The sequence below is a fragment of the Cryptomeria japonica genome, chromosome 5, assembly GCF_030272615.1.
Source record: "Cryptomeria japonica chromosome 5, Sugi_1.0, whole genome shotgun sequence".
In the NCBI taxonomy this organism is placed as follows: domain Eukaryota; kingdom Viridiplantae; phylum Streptophyta; class Pinopsida; order Cupressales; family Cupressaceae; genus Cryptomeria; species Cryptomeria japonica.
This window is the reverse complement of record NC_081409.1, coordinates 204,469,635-204,489,547: the sequence shown is the minus strand read 5'-3', so window position 1 is coordinate 204,489,547 and position 19,913 is coordinate 204,469,635. Positions and strand designations below refer to the sequence as shown.

General features: G+C 32.4%; 1 protein-coding gene across 1 annotated transcript; it reads left to right on the top strand.

Annotated features, from left to right (window-relative positions):
* Nucleotides 1–16,864: 16,864 nt before the first annotated feature.
* On the top strand, nt 16,865–19,693 carry LOC131075035 (peroxidase 12). The gene is made up of 4 exons (XM_058011820.2): nt 16,865–17,278; nt 17,369–17,554; nt 18,135–18,303; nt 19,104–19,693. Exons 1-4 carry the CDS (start codon nt 16,925–16,927, stop codon nt 19,547–19,549), a joined length of 1,155 nt encoding a protein of 384 aa, XP_057867803.2. The 5' UTR covers nt 16,865–16,924; the 3' UTR covers nt 19,550–19,693.
* The last annotated feature ends 220 nt before the right edge of the window (nt 19,694–19,913 follow it).

Below are 19,913 nucleotides of genomic sequence, written 5' to 3'. Positions count from 1 at the left end.
CATTACATCCCTCTTTTTGGAGTGAAAATAAATCACTTTTCTTTTCCCTTACAAATTTAATTAGGCCACATCCTCGTTAAGAAAATATTAATGCAAAAAATAAAAGATATATTAAAGGGGCTTCATCCAAGTAATGCTCGCCCTCATTATACTAGTGGGAGAAAATGTTTAAATAAATAATTAAATAACGTGTTTTAAAATAAATAAATAATATAATATGAAAATTAAAAAGATATCTTGTATTATATATTAAAATATAATGTAATTCAATAGTAAATTAACGAATAATAAATATAAGTTATACATTTTATTTACTTAATTTAGACATTATATATTAAATATATAAATATTAAGTGAATATGTAAATATAAAATATGTATATCAATTATTAGATGTTTATTAATGTGTAATACAAAATATAAATATTGTACTAATTTTATAAATTTATTTTTATTAATTTTTAAATAAATACTTTTATTCATATTAGAATTTTGATATATTTTGAAATTGTATTTAGTTTATTCTATGTTAATTTTTTGACTTTAATTTAAATTTGACATTTGTTTTAATTATTTATATTCTTATAAATTATAAATAATAATTAAAATCTATTTAATTAATTTTATTTATAACAATTTATTATATTTTAATATTACTTTCAATGAGATGAATTAATAATTAAACTCAATAAATCAATAAATTAATATTGATTTATTAATATTCATGATTTCATAATTTAATAATGATTGAATATCAAATTTAATAAATTAACTTCAATAAATTAAATAACTTGATAACTAACTTAAATAACCAATTTTAATAAATTTCATCACTTTAATAGACTAGCCTTAATAAATTAAACAAGAGTTGTAGAACAGCGCAGTTCCTGTCAATGTTAGAAAAATAATGTTGTGTTTTTGTATTTTGTTTGTGTATAATGTTGCATACAAATAACTTGTTTGAAATTTATGCAAACTATAAATCTTATTTGTCAATATAGTGTGAGCTCAACCATTTTGGTGAAAGCTATAAGAATAATCCCAATTTAAAATGGAGAGTAATGAAAAATAAGTGATTTCTATGAAAGAGTACGACAAACTAGTATATATAAGTCAACTAAACAGTTTAACCAAACATATAAAGAAGAATTAAAAATAATTCAGTACACTTAGACGATTGTTTTTGCAAAGAATCTTCTTTAAGTTTTTTGTCTAATGGAGTTGCATAAAGTCCACATGCTCAAACTTTGAAGTTTTTATTGGTGAGATGTAGATGTTTGTATTTGTTGTTTTGATGTTGTAGATGTTTGTATTTTTTTTTTGATGTTGACATGTGCATTTATGTTTTGAACAAATAACATAATTAGTAGTTGGAAATATGAATCCATTGTAAAAGATATTAATAAAATAGTATTTCATTTGATTAAAAATAACATTTTTGACATCATACAGATAAGTAGAATATGAAAAAATGCAATTTCTGGAGTACAATGCTAATAATGATTGATTTTACCATTTTTTAGTATTTTTTATGTATAACAGTTTTCTTTGAGTCTAATAATAAGAGATTGTTTATATGATTTCTTTGCAAAAATGAGTATAAAGAGACTATTTTTAGAATTTAAAAGTTTGTCAATAGTTTGGAAAAAGATAAAAAAGTTACAATAATCACCTGGAATTGGTAGTTGCTTGAATTCTTTGATTGTTGCACACTATTCTGTGGCTGGACATAAGATTTAAACTCTGGATTGTGGTGCACACTTCACTAGTGTAGTTATAAGTTGGCATAGAAAAATGTAACTTTTGTGCAAGCTCATTCAACTTAGTTTTTCCCAAATCTTTGAAATACATGTTTAATTTGATAAATTGATTCTACTAAAAATTCATGTTAATCTTTAATGACTAGTAATATTTCTAGGTATTTTGAAACCCTAATACTATCTATTTATTATGTGCATTAGATCTTTGAAAACAAAGACAAAAGAATTACAATTCTCCAAACTAATATTAAGATGTATACTTGTGATACATGATAGAATTTTTAAAAGTAAAAAGTAAAAGTAAAACTTAAAACTTAAGAACATTTTTACAGTTACCAACCTTGTTTGATAAATTGGAAAAACAACATTCATAAGAATTAAACATAAAAAATAAATTAGTATAATTTTTTACGCTATTTATAGGCTATTTTTTATAATTTATGTTAATTTTTATACTTTATGTTAAAAGCTAATTAAAATATATTTATAAAAAAATAGTTAGAATTGCATATATCTTTATATTATTTAAAAAAATAATGGAACATCTTTTAAATTTTTGTAAAATAAACAAGAATTTTTTTTACTATTATAATTTTTAAATGAATATTATTATTATATAATTTTAAATACAATAATAGTTAAAAATAATAATTGAGATTTTCATAGCTTTATTTCCATACAATTTCATATTATTTTTTCTAAATACAAATTTATAGTTTATATTTTATGTTTTATTTATTTTAAATTTAATATTGTAATTGACATTTTGCATTTCACATATTTACATTTTTATATTAACTTCATGTTTAATATTTAATATTTAACTCTCCATTTTATATTAAATTAAATATTTAATATTTAATATTTATATATTTTAAATTACATTTTATAATTTATATTTCATATAAATGAATAAAAATAAATATGAAAAATAACATAAAAATAAATACTAATTAGTTTTAAAAATTAAATAAATATGCTACCTTATAAAAAATGTTTATAATAGAATTTTAATATAAATCATATTATTCTTAAAGAATTTAAATTTTTTATAAATTTAGATCATAATTAAAATACCATGCATCAGAACAGTGGTTGCAAGTAAAAAAACTAAACCATTGAAGAACATATAGAAGCTTTGACTCTACCAAACATGTCAAGAACAAAACATATCTTTAATTAAACAATTTCTTAATTTTTGAATTTTAATGAAGCATTAGATTCTTTTTTTTTTTTAAAACGCAATCTTATAATAAATTGAAAACATAGATTTACAAATAAAATCTCATTTCATCTTAGCCTCATTGAATAAAAAACATAGCAATTCAACCTAAATCATACATGCTAACTTTCCAAGAAGTTTTGAGGATTCTTCTGTTTGACATAAAAGAATCCAGTTCCTATAGCTGAGACCACTTTGATAATGGAGTGCTAGACTTATTCCCCTCAGATGCATCTGCTCCTCCTCCGGGCACAGATTTCCGTGAGAGGAGAGAAAAATAAAATAAATTTTTTTAACCATTCATGTGATTTAAAGAAAAAATTAACAAAAATAGAAGGAAAACATTTTTATTCTTATCAGATGCTAAGATAAGGAAAATGGAAAAATATAATGCACCAATCTTATCCTTGTATCTCAAACTTTTCCTCAGTGCTCACAAACTTACAATCACTGCTTTATGCCACTGTCAAATATATTTCATAAAATTTATCAAAAAATCCTATTAATTTGCTCATATCGCTTCAAACTTTTAAGCCAATGGTATTGCTCATAAAAAAATTTCTCATATTTTTTAAATTAAAAATCGTTTATTTTTATTTTAAAAAGCTAAATAGAAAAAATTTAAATTATTTTAGTAGAGATGTAAATCTCTTGACGAAGAGGTAGATGGCTCTGCTCTGCGAATTTTCGACGTTTTCGATGCTTTCATTCTTGCCTTGAAGTTGGAAGCTGGATTGAGGCATGCTCACGGGAGTACTTCTGCATCTACGTGGAGGGGTTTATCTCCTCCACTCGATTTGCACCTCCTATCTCACCCATCTACTTGTTCTTTATCTTTCTTTCTCTGCTATGCATTTATTACAAATTACTCCACCCCATCTGCCCCACCCCGCGCGCCCTAACCTTGGTTTCCGATGGAATCGGAGTCAGACAGTGTTAATATTTCTAACCCTAAACCCACCCCGCATACCATTCCAGCCCTAAAAAAGTCCTTCGCTGAGACCGTCACCCCGCCTGTAGATGGAGTCCGCTCGTCGGTGCACTTCATTAAGGCTCCTATAGACGAAGGATCCAATAAGGCAGGTATGTCCCCTTGCAATACCTCAGACCCCTTCATTGTTTCGCCAAATTCTGAAATGATAAGTGAGATTGCTTTGGAAAAATGAAGACTATGTGACACTGTTATCTTCTTCGCTTGTGTGGATGCTCAAAAATTCCCACCTAGGAAATTTGTAGACGACTGGTTTCACTATCTATGGAATCTCAAATTAGGGCTTAAAATTACATTCTATAGACAAATACAGAGAGGTCTTTTTCTCATTTTTTTCAACTCGCATGAAGCCCAAATGGTAGCACTTAAATGCCAGTACTGGATGGTAAGGAATACCTCTTTTCGAGCCCTCACCTGGTCTCCAGAGGCGGTTAATGAGGAAGTCCTTGCATTGTCCTCTCCCAGATGGGTCATCCTCAAGGATGTCCCCCCTTTTTTGTGGCATTTCCTTCCCCAACAAATGGCACCATCTGGTAAAATCATTCGGGTTGATGAAACTACTAGGTTGGTGCCCAACCTAGACGCAAGAATGCTTGTCTCAATCAAGCTTGGAATTGACATTCCGCCTTCTTTAAACCTAGATATTAATGGAGACACATTCATCTGTCCAATTGAAATTCTTGGAGGATTGAATGCTTGTTTCCTCTGCAAAAAGGAAGGGCATGTTCACAAAAATTGCCCAATTATCAGTCGTAGGAAGCAAAAGCATAATTCTAATGAAGCTTCTGTAAACCCTTAAAAAGTTAATGATACACATCCTCCCCCTCCTATTATTTCTAAACATAAAGATGAGGTGTCCACAGATCTTGGTCCCGCTCCTAATGATGCTAACCCTCTCATCCCCGATCGCGCACCCTTGACCTCCGAGCCCCTCATCCCTGCGTTCAACCCCCTCTCAAAGTCTTGTAGGATCGCCCACTGATTTCTTTCAACTTGTTACCTCAAGAAAACGGAGACGTAAAATCACCCCCCTTAAAGCCCTAAATCTTAGCCGCTCCTCCTCCAGCCAATTGGCCTCTTCTCCTAAGCCCTAGGTCCCTGACCAATCCCCTGTCAAATCTGTGGTTAGAAATATGGTTAATAAGTTGGAAAACCCCAGTCTTGGTGTCAATGGTGCTAGCATTAGCAATAACCCTGCAATGATCCTCAGATCTGGAACCCCCATTCAATCGGTCCCCTCTTCATTTGCAAGACTTATTTCTGATACTAACACCATCGATCCCTCGACTTCATCTTCGCTCAAAGAACTAGAGGACGGTCATATCATAGAAGTTATATATGCCAATAAGGGTCTAGATGAAATTAGGCCTATCACTATGCTCCCTGACTTTCTAGGCTCCCAGTTGTCTGGGTCTGACACAGAAGGAAATGTAGATACTAGAGCTGAGCCTCCCAAAACCAGTGAAGATGATGAGGAGTCTATGAAAGGGCACTCCCTTAATAAAAAAAAAGGTAGGCCTATGGGCTCCAAAAACAAGAAGAAATCTGGCGATCAACAACGATCTCCCAGCCAACCCCTCGTAAACCCTCCTCTTTGATGAAATACATATCTTGGAACATTCGAGGCCTTGAGTCACCCGACAGAAAATATGTTATTAAAAGGTTTTTGGACTTGCATAAAAACTTAGATTTTTTGATGTTACAAGAGCTTAAGTCTGTTGGGTTCTCCCTCGACACAACACTTGACTTCATTTGGCGAGATGTTATCAAAGTATGTACCACCCACCTGAGAGGTAAAGGAGGAGTTGGGCTCCTTCTTGCCCCTAAATGGACAATGTAACTCAAGGATAAAGGGACCTCTCCCTGTAATAGAGTAGCCTGGGCTACCTTTGAGGTTAAGGGTTCTTGCTTTGGCATATGCTCCATTTATGCATCTAATGATTATAAGGAAAGAATATCCCTCTGGAATTGGCTAACTTCCCTCCCAAATATTCCCTGGGTCATGGCAGGGGATTTTAATATGACTAAATCCCAGAATGACAAGGCTGGGGGACTTCCGTTTGAATGGAAAAACACAGAAAAACCTCATTGGGATAGATTCAAACAACATCTACAACTATTTGACCCCCTAGAAGGCACCAAACCTGATACCCCCAACCTATGGCACACCTGGTGCAACTTCCAGCAAAACACTAATAGGATCTACTCTAGGTTAGATAGGTTTTATGCTAATAAAGACTTCTTCTCCTTTTCCCCCAACCAGCTTGGGAATGTGGTTGCAGTTTTACCAACTAGTCTGTCTGACCACTTCCCCATTCTAGCCATTATCAACATTAGGAACTCCATCTCCCCTAGCCACCCTCGCAATAAGAAATTCTTTCTTAATACCTCCTTGCTGCAAGATGATGATGTCCTAAATACCATCAAATTAGTTAGACTCTTCAATCTGCAACCGCATCTCCCCCAATCCCCCACAATTAGATGGCAGAGGAACATTTCCTCATGGCAGAATCTTCTCCAGACCATTGGCCAAAAGAAAGCCAAGGACTTCAGATTCATAGAAAAAACTCTTACTCTTCAACTCCACTCCCTAGAGCATGATATTCAACTTCAACCTTCTTCCCCTACCTTGGCAAAGCAGGTCGCCGAGGCTAGAGATATCCTCAAAAAGTACCAGCAGGTTAAAATCAGAGGTGCCTTCATCAGAGCCCGCAACCACTGGCTTCAGTTTGGTGATAAGGGCTCTAAAATATTCTTTAAACTACTCAAACAAAAACAGATCAAGGAAAAAATTGATAGAATAACTATAGACGATAAGGAACTCCTAGATATCAATGACATCAAAGAAGCCTTTGAATTGTTTTACAAGACTCTGTTTACCTCTGAAGATAATGAGGCCGCGACAGATGCCTGTACCAGGTGTAGGACCATTATTCCTAATAGAATCTCTGAGGACGAATCCAACCTCCTCAAAGCTAAGCTAACTATGCAAGAAATCAAGGATGCCATTAAAACTCTTAAGGATAACAAGGCCCCAGGCCCTAATAGACTTCCTGCTGAACTCTACAAAACTAACATCGACTAGATCTCTGATGACCTCTATGATATCTATAATGAAGCCCTTGCCACTGGCACCCTCGAGGAATCCATAAATAGGGGTATTATTAAACTTATCCCTAAGAAGGGGACAAAGCCCTAATTAAAAACTGGAGGCCAATTACCCTCCTTAACGTCTCCTACAAGATCCTGGCCAAAGCCTTAGCCTCCCGCCTTGAGAAGATCCTCCCCAAGTTCATTTGCTCCACCCAAACAGGCTTCATTAAAGGCAGATACATCTTGGAGAATCTTGTAACGAGTTGGGAATCCATGGAATGGGCCAGAACCTCAGACCAAGACACCGCCATGTTCCTTGTCGACTTTAAGAAAGCATATGACAGGGTGGAGTGGAACTTCATCCTCATGATGCTCTCAGCCTTTCGCTTTCCTAGCGAGTTTTGTGACTATATTCGAATCCTCCTCAAGGATGCATTCGCCCTGGTTCAAATCAATGGAACCCTCTCCCAGCCTATTTCCCTATCTAGATCAATAAGGGAGGGCTGCCCCCTTGCCCCTACTCTGTTTGTCATTGATTCTAACACCCTGTATTATCTCCTTAGAGATGACACCCTCTTCCCCTGTGTCTAAGGCATTACCCTGCCAGACGACTCTGAATTGATTAACATCCAGTTTGTTGATGATACCTCGTTCTTCCTGAAGCTCTCAAGACACAATATTGATTCCCTCAATTAAAAACTTGACATTTTCCATAGAGAATTCGGAGCTCGGATATCCAGGACCAAATCCATTCTACTTGGATGGAAAGATAATCCCCCAGACTGGCTTCACCAATTTGGCTATGCGTGGGGAGGACCTACTAAATTAGTCCGTTATCTTGGCATCCCCTTTTCGATATCTGCCTCTCTTAAGGACATGTGGGGCTGGGTTAGGAAAAAAATAGACAGTAAACTCAACAAGTGGGACAATAGGGTCCTCTCCCTTGCTGGCAGGATTCAAGTCTGCCAAAAAATCCTATCTTCATACAGCGTCTATTACTCCTTGGTATGGATCTTTAGCAACTACCAAGTCTTTGAAATCCAAAGGGCTATCAGACGGTTCCTTTGGTCGGATGGGAAGGGAAAAAGGAAAGCCCACGCAGTCAAATGGACCTGGTGCCACTTGGATAAAAAACTTGGTGGGCTGGGCCTTGAGAATCTTAGGCTGCAAGGCATCTCCCTTGCAACCAAATGGATATTTCACTCACTGGAAGGACAAGAACCCTGGAAAATCCTCATCAGAAACAACATTCAAAATGGTGTTCCTAAAAATGGCAAAACGTGGAAAGCTCTCCCGCTCAGTGACCTAATAGCTGGCAGTTTTCCCATGTTTGTCCAAGGAACCTGGGTGTTTAAGTCCATCTAGAAAGCTTGGGAGCATGTGCGTGGTCTAATTAACAATTTGAGCATCAACTCTGACAACTCCCTACACAGTGAAAGGTCAATATGGTGGAACCTGCATCATAACTCCAAACCCCTTGCTTTAACCCAAGGCTGCTCTGCTAAGCACTAGCATAATAAAGGAATCAAGTACATTATGGATATTCTTGAATATGATAACCTTATTAGCTGGGAGGCTCTTAGCACTAAATATGATCTCCCTGCATCACATAAGAAGACATACAATATGATTAAAAATGCATGCGTTCACTTTAACCTCCCCAAAAACACCCATGTAGATGCCCATAGGTACCTCTCTTTCCTATGGAAGGATGGCTCCACCCTCCCTAAAATCAAAGCCAAATCTATCTATACCCTGCTAAACAGTGATTTCTCAGTGATTGAACACATCAACAATCTATGGTATGTTAACCATACCCCCCACACTTGGTAGAAAATCTTTGAGAAGCTCTGGAGTTCCCCCATTCCCCCTAAAATTCAATGCTTCTAATGGCAACTCATTTTAGACAAATTACCCATTAGGAATATATCTGTTGAGTATGACCGGTGCCTTGTTTGCAGAAAACCTGAGACCGCGCGTCACATATTCTTTGATTGCCCCTTTGCTAGAGAAATTTGGCTTCTGTTTGGAATATCTATTACAGAATTTGTTTTCACTCTTGATATTGTTACTAGTTTTATTCATGGACTGTGGAAGGATACTAATCTTGTTTGGCAAATCCTTTCTTCTTACATTGTCTGGTTTATTTGGAAACTTAGAAATGAGGAGAAGTTCCAAGCTATTACAAGGGAACGTACTGAGTTTTTCAAAAAACTCACACATTACAAAATTGTTGTGCAGGTCTATTTTGTGATGAACCTCAAGAGAAACAAGCTACTGCGATTCTTGAAAGATGGCAGAGCAACCATGTTTGTTCACAAGATGCAAAACGGTACGAATGGGCTAGGATCGCAAAGAACCAAACCTCTTTTGATAAGGCAGTGACGAAGCTGATAAAGGATCTACATGACAACAGGCCTCCCCCCTTCAACAGGATTGAGATGTGCACCCAGATCCTAGCAAGAAAGAAGGTGGTCTGGATGGAAGGTGAACAAGGCTAGACTACGTGGTTGGAGGATAAGGATGAGATCCTCCAATACTGAACTATTTTGCTATGTCCCCTCTTTTTGGCTAAAACGATAACTCTATATAATCTTTTCTCTGGTTCTTCAGTTTGGCGGCTGTGGCCCTGCCCCCCGCTCTCTAGTTTTGTATAAACTCTCTGTTTAAGTTTGTTTTTGGACTCTCGATAAAAAAAAAAAGCAAAATATGCAAATAAATTGATTTATAAAAAAATTATGTAATAAAATTTTACTAATTTGATTGGTGCAAAACAAAACAAGTAATAACTGTTTAAGTAGATTGCCTCGCTATAATTCCATGCTATGCAGGAACTAATAACTTCTTCACTATGAAATCATAAATGTAGTGAATTTATTGTTGATATCTTTTTAATCTATTATATAATAGAAAAAAAGATAAAAAATAACTAATTAATCATATTAAAATATAATTATATTTTACCTTTAATATCTTATCGACATATCCCTTGAACCTCTTATAAATGCGAGTGCTAATATTACACATACACATTTACTAAACGACTGAATAAAAAACATGATTGCGACTCTCATTTAAAAAACTGAAAAGCAGTGAGAAATTGGACATTTGTCATGTCATTGTGGACGAGGCCTGCGATGTCATTGTGTCCTGCGTAGATATTACTTCTCTGGGAGCTCACGATTATGTTTCACCTCTTTTAAGCAAACAATTTGTTTCCAAAATTTTCTTTATGTTTTAAGACAAATAGCCGGTTCTATTTTTTTTCTCCTTCAAAGAAGAATCGTGATCTGATCTTTTCCAATACATCTGCAGATCATGCTCACTGGGTTTTCCCAAAAAAATTCGGTTTCTCGGTTGTTTGTCTAGATTAAAACTCTTTAATAGTTATTTGATGTTATTTAATTAAAATATAAGGTTTATATATAATTTTATTTCATATGAAACATTCTAGAATTCAATTTAGTACATTATCATTATATATAAATTGGATTTTGTTTTTGACATTGGATTAATACAGGTGGCCACACCATAGGAATAGGACATTGCACATCATTTGAGGATCGGTTATACTCTATACAGGACAACACCCTCAACCAATACTCTGCCAAAACTTGTATGTCACTTGTCTAAGCATTAATTACACCAACACCACCGTATTAGACATCCGCACACTGAACGTGTTCAACAACAAGTATTATGTGGACCTCATGAATCGAAAGGGCCTCTTCATGTCTGATCAGGATCTTTATATAGACTCTTGCACCAAACAAATTGCTTTAGACTTTGTCTTTAATCAAACTCTCTTCTTTCAAAAATTTTCTTTGGCCATGGCGAAAATGAGTCAGTTGGGTGCAATGACAGGCATTAATGGGGAGATTAGAAGCGACTGTTCATCTCCCAATCCAACTTCTTCCCTCACCACTATGGTGGAAAATGTTATTGATTCCACAACTTTCATTTGACATCTATGTTTGACCAACATTCATTTTACATCTCTTTTTAAAAGAGAAAACTATTGTGATGTTGTTAACCAAGTTTGTGATAGAGATGTTGCTTTACTAATGGTATTGTCATTATCTTGAAAAGGAGGTTTCTTAAGAGTTTTAAAATGTTCAATAATTGATTTTGAATATTAATAAATTTAATAGTTAGAATTAAATTTTTTATTGATAAAAATATAATAATTATATAGTATTTCTATTAATAAATTAAATGTATTTTTAAAAAAAGTTAAGAGTATGTTAATGAATCATATTTTGCTTATTAGAAATAAATACTTGATTTAAATGAATTTAGATATTATGTCATAGAAACCGATATGTGTGTGTGTGCGTGCACCTATTTTATGTCATGTGAATTTAAATTTCTTATATAGGTAAAGTTGTAGGGTAGTCTTTAAGACATCGATAAATAAGAGGTATTTTTAAATTATAATATTTAATTAAGATTAAATTGATCATTTCTTATATCAATAATAATGAAATTTTAGTGTAGTTAAATAAGAACTTTATATTTGACACATTTAGCAATGTTTTTACAATGTAGTGGACTTAACTTTAGGGAAACTTTAATAAAGTAGTGTAAAGATTTTAGATTATATTTTATTAAAATTAAATTGATTGTTTCTTATAAAGGGAATTTAAGTGTAGTTAAATTATAATATTATATTTGACAAGGTGATTTATTCACATTTAGCAATGTTTTTGCAATGTAATGGACTTAGCTTTAGTGGAACTTTATTAAATTAGTGTAAAGATGAACTCAACAAAGTTTCATGTCTCATCCTTGTAAGCATTACTTAGATGCAATAAGTGCTCCATTGCTACTCATATGATGGGTTCTTATGAAAAAATATTAATAAAATATAAGCTGATAAGTGTTGGTTAAGTGACTACACGAGTACATCTTAATCAATATTATATAAGCTAATTTTTAATTTTTAAATTCAATCAAGTTTTCTACATAAACAATTCAAATCACAAATAATAATCTCTCATCAAAAAGGCAAAATACTAATGATCCCATCATGTAAGTTGTGATTAATTTTGAAATATTCACTACCTATTTCTTATGTGCTTGCTTAATTTTAAAAAGATTATAATATTTTGTGTGTTTTTAAATTTATTTTATATGTAGAAAAAAAAAGATATATTAAACATTTTTATGATAGGTTATAGTATTTTACTATTTTTTGATACATAAAATGAGGAATTCGAGGTCCCCTCTCATTTTATACGTAGGCCATACATTGAATATTTCATTTTTAAGTAGTTCACCAATACTCTACATGATATACAAATTATAATTTAATACACTTATGAGATTTCATTGAAAACCACAATTTATAACTATTTAGAAAGCAATTCTACAAAAAAGGGCTTGGCTCTTAATTTTACTTTTTTTAAAAATTCATAGAATTAAAAATTATGACTGTGAGATTAAAATGAATCTTTTCATGTCAAATTGGAGTCTCACATTTATAGATGCAAGTTTTCAATCGACAATAGAAAAAAGGTCTAAAATTTCCTCAATCAATCTAGGGACTTTTATGTTTACTTGATGTCTTGTATGATATTTAATTTTTTTTATTAAGTTGCTATAATATACTTAAGAATCTTATTTTACTTATTTTCTTGAACAATGATAATTTAAAAATCTATAGGATTCATTGCTTGAAAATAAACTCCTAATATTATATTCTTATGGACAAATACATCATGAAAATTTGTAAGAAACATCTAGTATATAAATAAGGATTAATTATATTCAAACATATGACGAAAATTTATATGAAATATATAATATCTAGATAATAATCCATCACCATTTCAATTGTTTGTATTTTGTCACAATGTTACAACCAACTAAGTATAAGCAAGGGTGACAGTCATATTCCAAGCCTGATTATGTATATGGCTAGGGATAGACCTCGATAAAACCTAGAATAATAGCCTTTCTTATAAGTTTCTAGAATTCATTTTTCACATTTGTATTTTTTTATATTTAGAGAGATCACATTCTTGGGATGCCAATGTTTTGAAAGCTCTAGAAAATTGTTTTGAAATTAAAAAATTCTTGCAAGGTTTGATTCATACATCTGATTTATTTATCATTTGGTTGTAAATTGCATTGTACCATAGATGCCCATGTTTTGGAACCATAGAAATTTATTTCAAATTTGGTAATTATCGAGGGGGAGGGGGATTGATTCTTATGTTATTTTTTTTTTTTGTTGTAGCAAATCAAAATTATATTTTGTGTCTGTAATTAGAATCTCAAAAAAGTGTTTCAATTTTAATAGTTGATGTGGAGATTAATGTGTAATGTAGATTTTTGTTCTTATACCAAAATTGCAACTTGTGCATGGCTTGTTTTGGAACTCTAGAAAATTGTTTCATAGTTAATAGATGATGTGGGGATTGAGGGTTATACTAGACTCATTTTTCGTTGAATGAAAATCGGATTTTGCCTATTTTATATTTTTTTCTTTGTTATTAAAAGAAAATTAGATTTTACACATGGTTGTGATTTGGAACCCTAGAAAGCTGTTGCAATTCTAATGTTTCAATTTTCCTAATCTCGAGTTGTTACTATGACTATTTCAAGTATTTTCATAATTTAATTTCTTATTTTATTTTTTTGTCGTGTCTATAAAGAAGAATGATATTTTTAGTTTTATTTTCAAATAATTTATAAGTTTAGTAAAGTGACTTTATAATTCTTAGTCATGACCAATTTTGTAATGGTTTTTTTGTCTACGTTTTAAGTAGTAGATAGTTCATTTTTACTTATTTTTTAGGAGAAATGTTTGGCATAGATTTGGGATAAGTTACATGAAAATCTTAATTTTTCTGAAGTAATCAAATTAGAGAGAACAATATATAATGTATTTCATGTTTATTTCTTACTGCAATTATCTGGTTGTAGTTAAAGTTTCAGATTGCTATTTTTATTTGATAATTATTTTTACTCAGTTAACCAATTTAGTTAGTAGCACATAATTTTAAGCTTGGATCACTATGATCGGTTACACCAAATTTCATTTATTACAAGTTTCCATAATTTACCTGCTTGACTTCACTCACTTAGGGAATATCAACTGATTTCTAAATTTAGTGGTGTGTTGCTTTAAAAAAAAAGACTATTTTTTTATTTCATTAAGTTTGTAGTTATGTGGCTATAGCTTTATATTGTTGCATGATAATTGATTTGGAGGATTCTTAGCCATGCTCTTCAGTGACTTGGGACAACTACCACTAGTCAAAGACATTCTAATGTATACTTCAACTTCCTATAGAAAGACACTATGGCATAGCTTCACAACAACTATAACACTAAACAAAATGTTTCATCAAATTGGAGAGGAACCTAGCCAAATTGAATTTCGTGCAACTTCTAATGTCACAATCAAGTTCCACACTCACCTCTGAAAAGTAGTCTATTTTTTTAATCATCCATACATCTATTTGTAACAAATGAAATGATGTCACTCCATGATAAACACATTGTCTTTAGCAAAGCCAGTTGTCCTATCCACTACAAAGCAACTTAGGGGATTAACATGCTCAAATCCAAACAAAGATCAACTTCAATCATCAAAGTTCCTCTCATGTATTGATCTCGAGGTTATGCTATGTACATTAGATTTTGAGGAAATGCTATGCACCCATAGATCCTAAACGTACATCAGATTTCAACACTTTTTAAAAAAAATTTCTGCATGCGGCTTAACTGCTTATAGCTATATTGTTATGGCTTTTGGGTAGTAACGATGCATGTTGTGGGATTCATTATGCGGGGAAGGGTTACAAAGTACACATTTCAAAGTGTTGTCCAATACTTAAAGATGCTTGAACAACCAACCACTTAAAATTGCCAATACTAGTTGTCGTGCTCGTGTGTCTCGACCTCCATCAATTTTTTTTTTTGCCAATAATTATGGACAAATACCCCAATAGTCATGTGCTATAGGTAAAGGTGCACAAATGGGTCAATTATTGTCCAAAAATGCTAAGAAATGGGTGACTATTGGTACATGTGAAATTTATTAATGGATTTTTAGTTTTTTTTTTCGTTTCTTTAAAATTAGTAATTGAAAGGTTGAATGTGCAAAGAATGAATAGTTATTGAAACATGGATGGTGTTCTTCCCCTAACACTTACAACTTACAATGTGTTATTCTATCAAATATTATTACCGTTTGTCTCTTTAATTTATATGTAAATATTTTCTATGTTATGATATTGAAAATTCTTTAAATACTCCCTCTCCCTCTTACAAAGGATTTATATTTTTCTCTTTTCTCCTATTTTAAGTTTATTCTATAAGAAGCGCCCTTCCTACACTTTTGCAACCTCCAATTCACATATACCTAAAATATAAACCAAAATTTTACCCATTTCACCTTCCAGACCTCGTGGACATATACATTGCACATAAAGGTACATTACTAGTTGCTTATATACGACAAATCGTTCCACGTTATGATGGCATCTTCAAACGAGTCGGTGATAGTGACCGCTAAATTACGAAAAAAGAGGCTCAAACTATAATTAAAAGAGACGGTGTACATGCATTCCAACTTCTCTGGAATGAATCTACACCTTAAATTGCTCTGTTATTTAATAACTTTGCGAATCTTTGAAAACGGCGATATGTTTTTATTCGTTGATTTGCCCAATTAGGATAACAACATTCTAGATAAGATGACCCGTGTTTCTTCGATATTTTCGCCGCACGCAGAAATAAATTTTAGTTTTAAATTTTGTGGTCTGCTCAAAGTTATTGAGTGGGGGACAAAGAATCTTACTCACAAACAAGAATGATGGTTCTTTTCATCTCAGTGGAAAAACGAAAGGAAAGGAATGGACAATAAACTGTGAGTTTTACTTTGAATTTCTTTTTTAAATTCTAAATTTCTTAAAAAGAAAAAATAATCTAGATTTTATTCTTCTTAAATTTATATCTCATATATAATCTATTGTTTTATATGTAATTATTCTTTTATAATTAATTATTTTTGTGCATTATTTTGTGTTTTTTTTGTCTTAAATTTTGTCTCATATTCATAATGTTTTAAATGTTTTCCTTTTTTCTTTCTTGATGCCTTGTTCCCCGCTCTCTCTTCCCTCCACCCCTCTCCTTTTACCCTTTCTCTATTCCCACCACCCCTCTCTTTTTACTCTTTCTCTCTTCCCACCACCCCTCTATTTTTTAGTTTGTTTGGGTTTACAGCTAATCCACCTTTATTCTATTTGCTCTTTTTTATCATCTTGATGATGGGTCACAAGTGTGATCCGAAATATCAATGTTAAAAATCTCTAACACAATCTATTTTAGAAACAATTAAGCCATAATTTCTATAATTTACTTAAAATGTTACATATTTCTTGTCTGCATACAATTTTACATTAACTAAATTAAAAACATTTTAGACATTTCTACCATACATAATTTTACTAAAAATTAAATAAAAAATATTTTATAAATCTTTAGATTGAAACCTCTGAACTAAGAGTCATTGATTGAGGGGTATGCCTCCCCTTCAAAATCTCCAAAACGATCCCAACCTCATCATTTACAATATGGAAGTCTTACATTAAACAAGACTTGATCCTTAAGAATCCATTGACACTCTTCCCACTACAAAACATAAATATAAAACAAATTATACTACCCATCACTCATCGTATCACCGCAATCTATTTTTAATATCATTTGACAGGGACTGCAACCCTGTTTTAAAATAGAAAACATTTCCTCCATTAGTTGGAATTCAGATTTGAACGGATTTCTCACGGTATGGGGATTTTCCTCACTGAAGTTAAAAAAAAATTGAAAAGGAGTGAGCAATCCGATGTCTGTTCCAGTCCCACTTGCCTTTTCCACGTCTTCACCCTTGTTAAATACCCCCACCCCACTTCTTCAGTGGGCACCAAAAAAGCTTCGTGTTTTTTTTCCAATGGAGAAGATTACTCTGCTCTCTCTGTTTTTCCTTGTCTCCATTTCGTTTGCTTCCGCTAGAGTAGAGAATGTTTTGTCTTTGAATGCAGACCCTCCTCTGGCAAATGGGCTTTCATGGACCTTTTATAAGAGCACCTGCCCCAAACTGGAATCCATTGTCAAGAATAGAATCAAGTTTTATATGAATCAGGATATCACCCAGGCCGCCGGGTTGCTACGTGTTCACTTTCATGACTGTTTTGTTCAGGTTCTGCTTTAACAAATCTATGTTTGTTTCGCCATGTTTGTTTGTTTGCTGGGTTGGTGTTAAATATTGTTGAAATCATGTGTTGCACAGGGGTGTGACGCTTCTGTTCTGTTGGATGGACCGTCCAGCGAGCAAAAGGCCCCTCCAAATTTAACACTACGGAAAAAAGCTTTAGAAATAATAAACGACATTAAAAAGCGTGTGGACGAGGCCTGCGGTGTCGTGGTGTCCTGCGCAGATATTACTACTCTCGCAACTCGGGATTCAGTCGTAGAGGTAAATTTGTTTCTACTCAACACTATCTGTTTCCAAAATTTTCTCTGTTTTAGACAAATAGCTGTTTCTTTTCTTCTACAAGAAGGAATCGTGATCTGAACTTTTGCTAATACATCTGCAGATCATACTGGATTTTTTTCTTTTTTGGGTTTCTTAGTTGTCTGTTTAGTTTTAGTTTAATGACATTGTTTTAGCAACCTATTATCGTTGTTCTTTCTTACTTCTGGATTCGAGTCTGTTACTGTTTCTTTACATTAAAAATCAATCTGGCATCTCTGAATCTTTTTAGAAAAGCAAGGTCTTCAACTCTTTTTGAGTTTAGTCAGGCTGTTTGACTTTGAAACTTAGTTAATGGCATCAAGTTTTCACCATCTATTACTATTGTTTTTTTTAACTTCTTCTGGATTCGATTGTGTTATTAATTTTAATTTTTTAATGGTTAACCAACTTCTTTGATTTATTAGATATCAATAAGTTGGTTAAATCAATTGATATTTTGAAGTGTGTGTAATAATGATGATTGTTAAGATTTATAAGAAAATAATAGAATAAAAAAGTTTATCATTATTTGCTTTTATAGGCTGGAGGGCCAAACTACAAGGTGGCACTAGGACGAAGGGACAGCCTAACATTTGCGAGCGAAGAGGAAACAAATGCAAACCTCCCAGGTCCATCGTCTAAGGTCTCTGACCTCATTCAAGCTTTTCGTAGAAAAAGTCTTGATGCCACTGATCTTGTGGCTCTTTCAGGTTCTTTCTCTATATTATCTATTTTGAATCTTTCAATATTTAAAATTATTTTTATTTATTATTTATTTTATATACTTGATATTTAGAATTTTATTTTGCATACTAGAGTACATATGGAATTTTCGTGATTGTTCTTAATCACATAAGATCTATTAAATCTTAGAGGTAAACATTGGAAATTATGTTTGTAGTTGTTTGTCTTTTGATCTATTGAATCAAAACACGATTCTAACTTTTGTAGACATTGGGTTTCCACAGTTCATGTAGAGTGTGATTTGAGTCTTTTTAACATCAACATTTTGATTCACACTCTATGATCCATTGTTAGAATAAAGAGTTAGAGAAGCAAATCTGAGTGGAAAAAATTATAAATCATGTTTTTTTTTTGTTTCTCTTTTGATCTATTGAATTCAAAACATGATTTTGAATCTTATTAACTTTGGTAAGATCTAAGTGGAGAAAATTGTAGATAATGTTTTCAGTTGTTTCACTTTTCATCTAATGAAGTCAAAACAAGACTTAGACTCTTTATTAATTTAACTCTAAAGTGTTGAATCATATATCTACTAATAAGAATTATGAGATAGTCACATTATATTTTTCTTTTATTGAATGAAAAGACACACATCATGAATGAAAAATAATTTTTATGAATAAATTTGGTATCATTCAACTAAAAATAGAAGTTTATATACAATTTTATTTTATACGAGACATTTTAGATTACAGTCCATTTTTTTCATTATAACTATATATATATATGTAAATTGGATTTTTTTTTTTATGTTGGGTGAGTACAGGTGCGCACACCATAGGAATGGGGCATTGCATAATGTTTACGAATCGACTATATCCTAAACAAGACAACACCCTCGACAAATCCTTCGCCAAAATGTTGTATACGACTTGTCCAAGCACAAATTCTCCCAACTCCACTGTATTAGACATCCGCACGCCTAATGCATTTGACAACAAATATTATGTAGACCTCATGAATCGACAGGGCCTCTTCACGTCTGATCAAGATCTTTTCACAAATGACCGCACCAAACAAGATGTTATAGACTTTGCCCTCAATCAAACTCTATTCTTTAAGAAGTTTTCTTCGGCCATGGAAAAAATGGGTCAATTGGGTGTAAAGACAGGCAGTAACGGGGAGATCAGAAGAAAGTGTTCCTCTCCCAATCCAACTTCTTCCCTTGCCACTCTGGTGAAAAATGTTATCGATTCTGCAACTTTCATTTGAAATATGTGTTTAACCAACATCCACTTTACATTTCTCTTTTTAAAAGAGAAAACTACGTGTGATGTTGTAGATAAGTTGTTAACTGAGTTTGTAATAGAGATGTTGCTTTAATAATGACATTATTACGATCTTGAAAAAAAGGTTTATTGACAGTTTGAATTTTTTTGTAATTTTTTTTTAATATTAATTAATTTAGTTGTTAAGATTAATTTTTAATTAATCAAAATATAATAATTATATACTTATTATTTTTAAAAAGTTGAGAATATGAATCTAATTTTTCTTATTAGAATTTTTTTTTAATGATTTCATATATATAGAAAATTAATCAACAAATTTTATATATCATGAAAATTTAATTTTT